This window comes from Sus scrofa, chromosome 7, assembly GCF_000003025.6.
Source record: "Sus scrofa isolate TJ Tabasco breed Duroc chromosome 7, Sscrofa11.1, whole genome shotgun sequence".
Classification (NCBI taxonomy): domain Eukaryota; kingdom Metazoa; phylum Chordata; class Mammalia; order Artiodactyla; family Suidae; genus Sus; species Sus scrofa.
The window spans coordinates 79,878,305-79,883,226 of NC_010449.5; the positions used below are offsets into that span (position 1 = coordinate 79,878,305).

Below are 4,922 nucleotides of genomic sequence, written 5' to 3' on the forward strand. Positions count from 1 at the left end.
CTAAGCCTCAGAATTAAAAAAAAAAAAAAAGTTCCCCAGACAGCCACTAGCAATTAGAATTGCCATTAACAAAACAAATAAATAGAAAACCTTTAGAAAATATTTCAGCTAAGGAGATATATGCTATGATATAGTGTGGCGTTTGAGGAACTGTTTGAAAGAGAGGAAAGGATTCTTTAAACATTGAAATTAGGAGCTCCGTTGTGGCTCAGGTGGTTAAGATCCTGACTAGTATCCATGAGGATGTAGGTTGCAGATGAAGTTCTGATCTGGCATTGCTGTGGGCTGTGGTATAGGCCTGCAGCTGCATCTCCAATTTGACCCCTAGCCTGGGAACCTCCATATGCCACAGATTGGCCCTAAAAAAAAATGAAATTAGATAATATGAGAACCTGCTACCCATCCAACTGGCAAGGATGGTGGACTTAGAATTTTTCAGAATAAAGCTGAAATATTAGGAACACATTTTCTAAGGCCAAACTAAACTAGGGTAAAACAAAAACCAGGGGGTAAGAACAAAAAATATGTAAGTTTGATATACTAGGTACATTGTTTTGTAAAGTGAAAGGCATTGAAAGAGATGGTTCCCAAGATGTTTGCATACCTATGGAATTTTTTCTGTCATTGGAAGGTCTCTTTGAGGTGTTTCCACACACTCCCAGCTGGGGTCATTTCATCAATTCGGGCCTATGCTCTCAAACAGCCTACCAGTTATTCTCACTGCTTTCACTTTTGTTACAATTTATTTTGCACTTAAGAGACCTCCATCAGACTTGAAAAATATATTGAATCTATTCCCACTCATTGTCAAAATCCTTTAAGGGCTCTTTATCCAGGATTCATTAGGCCAGAATACTGGTCTCTTCCTTTCTACACAGTATCAGCACAGGTCTTTCTTCTTTTTATTCATCAACCTTCCTCATAAAGGTCTGCCTTGAGTATGTACAAGTTTTTTCTTACTTAACAATGTCTGTATACACTGGCCTTTCTGCCTGGAAGGCTTTTTCCACTCAAAGCTCTCCTTTTTTTTTTTTTTTACTTTCTTAATGTTTTGATGTAAATATCTCCTTCTTAAGTGGTTTTCTGACAACACCAGACCTAACCTAGATGCCTCCTCATAATTCTCTCCAGGGCAGAGAACAGGTCTGTGTGATAAACCACTTATCTCTGTTGCTTTGGGAAGTATTGTTTAACTAGTAAATATTTTTTAAATGTCTTATAAATGACAGAATTCAGTTAAAAGAACATACTGCCTACTGCAGCAAGATACAATAAGCACTTTATGGACTGACTCTTCACTGCTACAGTTTTATTGATTCTTAAAAAAAAGCTGTTTGGATAATCAAATGTATGTTTGAAATATTCATTTCTAGGAGTATTTTAACATTATCCTAAGGATAATTGAGGCCATACAGTGCAAAAATATTCTTCAAATACTGATTTAAATGCAAACTCTTCTCTGAAGACTCCGTATAGATGAAATATTTTAAATACCTATTAAGTTACTACATATAATCAAAAATGAAAATTTATGGTAAAAACTGTACTGTGCCATCTTATGAGTTATTTTTACAAATTCATTCACTGGAATATTATACAATATTTGTAAGAGGATATTATGCTTATGTATATTCTTTATTTTATTTTATTTTTAGTGGCCATGCATCTTAAACATTCAAGGTTTCCTTGAATTTTAAGACAAGGAAGAAATGGAGATAATGAAAACCTACTGATGTATTACACCTATGCTAAGAACATTTTCCATTAGTATTTTAAATCAAAAATATGTTAATAATTCCACACATTTTAAGAAAGAAAATTGATATTATTAAACACTTGATTTTAATCATTTGATTAAACCTAAGACTCAACCCTCCTCAATAGCAGAAAACACAAAACAATCATTTGCTCCAGACAATGTTTAGTGGATGAGACAGGAATCAATATGCTGCCTGCTCAGTCTCTTGATGGCTGCTTTCATTTCCTGATTTCTCAGAGTATAAATAATGGGATTAAGGAGAGGGGTGATCATAGAGTAAAACACTGAAAGAAACTTATCTACAGAATAACTATTAAACGGGAAGGCATAGACGAAGATAGCGGGACCAAAGAAGAGCGTGACCACAGTGATGTGGGCAGAGAGTGTGGACAGAGCCTTGGAAGATGCACTGGAGGAGTGCTGCCAGATGGTGACGAGCATGACAGTGTAGGAAATGAGCAAGAGAACAAAGCATACCAGGGACAGGAGCCCACTGTTCACAATCACCAGGAGCTCTAGGATGTAGGTATCAGTGCAGGCAAGCCTGATGACCAGGGGAAGGTCACAGAAAATGCTGTCCACAGTATTGGGACCACAGAAAGGTAAACCCACTGTGAAAACCATATGGCTAGTGGTATGTATGAACCCAACTGTCCAAGAGAGCAGTAGAAACACAATGAGCACCTTATGACTCATGATAGTCTTGTAGTGTAAGGGTTTGCATATGGCGACATACCTGTCAATGGCCATAGCTATCAGAAGAGACATCTCTCCACCCCCAAAGAAATGCATAAAGAATATCTGGGTCATACAGCCCCACCAGGAGATGGTCTTACGTTCTCTAAGGAAGTCCAAAATCACTTTGGGAGTTGCAGTGGAAGAAAGACATAGATCAAAGAATGATAAATTTGCCAGAAAGAAATACATGGGGGAGTGAAGATGGTTATCAGATATAACAGAGATCACAATGAGGAGGTTTCCCACTATGATGGCTACATAGACAAGAGTGAAGATTGCAAAAAAGAACATTTGAATATCTTGAGCACTGGAAAGTCCCAGCAAGATGAACTCAGAAACACTCGATGTGTTATTCAGGAGATCCATTCATCCCTCTGCATGAGTTTGTCAGAAGTTGTCTGAAAGGGGAAAACACACAGGAAGTCATAGGGGCTAACAGGTCAGGGAACCTAATCTTTCTTAAGCCGCCTTTTTTTTTTTCTTTTTCTTTTCTTTTTTTTTTTTTTAAATTCAAGGAAGCAGCCCTTGTAGTCATGCAACTTGCGTGTAGGTATTTTGAAGTTGTAGATATTTCTCAGGATCACAAGACTGTAAAAATGTGGTGGTTTTGGAGCCAACTAAATCAAATTAGTGTCTTGATTAGTACAAGGTGAAGTCAGTTAAACATTTGAGAAAACTTGTCTTCCTTTGTGTTCAGCTCCAGATATCAATATATGAGTGAACATTTAGTTTATTAGAGTTGCAGAAAAAAGTTTTCGAAAGCATCAGGGAAATAGGTTTTTATCTTTTGTGGGACTCAGGAAGTACACTACTAACACAGTTTTGTGACATCCCTCAGGATGCAGTAAAAAAAAATTTGCCATACCAAAAAAAAATTGCTGAAATCACATGATATGCATTATGCCTCCTGAAGTGAACAAATTAAAGACCCATATTGTTCAAAGTTGAATGTTGAGAGACCTAAGTAGTTTACTGAGATCAAATCAAATTACTGAGGTTTTCAGCTTGAATGACCCAGATTGACTCTGGTAACTGTCTATGTTGACTTTACCATTGGCCTTACTCTTCTGTTTTGGGATTAGACAAGTGAGTGTATCGCATCTATGCATTCTTATCCTACTTTTGCAAAGTTTGATGAAATGATCATTTCTATTTGATATTTTGTTTTAATTGACACATTTTCATTTATGTAATGAGTGTATAGAAATACCAAAAACACTATAATTAAAACTGTGAACTAGTAAGATTACCAAAGTAGTCTTGTTCAACTTTTCTCTCTTTAAGAGATATAAGTAGTAAAATGAATGAATCATTTACCATCATGAACCCAAAGAAAGAAAGGGAATGATGTATTATTTATGTAGCATCTCTGGATAGTTACTTCTCTGTGTTTTTCCTTAATGTACTTTCGACCTTTAACTTTTTCAAGAATGGAAATAATTCACAGATATTGTCTTACATACTAAAGTGGACTCACCTAACTAAACCAAATTTTAAAAAATATACATAGAGAGAATTAAGTCAGTCCTTGATAGGCATAAGTCCACTTCTTCCAGTACTTCTCTTGTTTATCTGATTTTTGTTCTGTTGGTCAAGTCTTATTCCAGGCTCCATGATTATCTCCAGTCTTTTTTCTTTTTTTACTTTCTTCAAAGCCTAGAGTCAGACTTAATGCCAAATGAGAAAAGAAAATAGCATATTTTTGATTATCCATGTGCCTTTAATATTTTAATTGCACAATATATATATTTTAAAGGTACAATATGTCTAGTTAACCATAAAGAATATTTAATTATATGAACTCAGATATGTTAAGGTTGCTATCAGTAAGACACACATTTTATTGTAAGTGGCCCATACTCTAACCATGATATTTGACACTATCACTCAGAGTAGCATAAAACTTCTTTCTTTCACATACTAATAGAATGGAAAATGGAAGTATTTGCATGTGAATCTTCATTCCTTCTTAGTGCTTTGTACGCTCAATGCAAGACAATTATTTTTATCTAAGCTACAACCCTTAGACCTTATGTGTTTTTCTAAAGTATGCAAGTAAGTAATTTGTAGGTGCTCATGAACTTGGCAAAGGTGAAGTCCTAGACAAGATGATTTGTCTCAAAACTTTTTTAAACAGATTATTATTTGTTTAAATATATGGCTATATTCAGATTATTGTCATAAGATATTTCACCATATATTCCTTTTCATAATTCCTATCAAGTGTAGTGATAGCATCAATATTTTGTAAGAGAATTCTGATTCTCTAAGCCATGAATCTAATATTTTATCCTTATATCTATTATCTCTCTCTAAAAATAATTGCATCACTAGAAACAAATATGAAACTTCCTCTACATTTTGCAATAATTTAAAGAATAAAGTCATTCAACCTGTTGAGTATAAGCAAACAATTAAAACACCT

At 34.9% G+C, this 4,922-nt stretch overlaps 1 protein-coding gene across 1 annotated transcript; it reads right to left on the reverse strand.

The window, feature by feature from the left end:
* LOC100157955 (olfactory receptor 4K13-like) lies at positions 1,922–2,899 on the reverse strand. The gene has a single exon (XM_001927463.4). It carries the CDS (start codon positions 2,861–2,863, stop codon positions 1,922–1,924), a length of 942 nt encoding a protein of 313 aa, XP_001927498.4. The 5' UTR covers positions 2,864–2,899.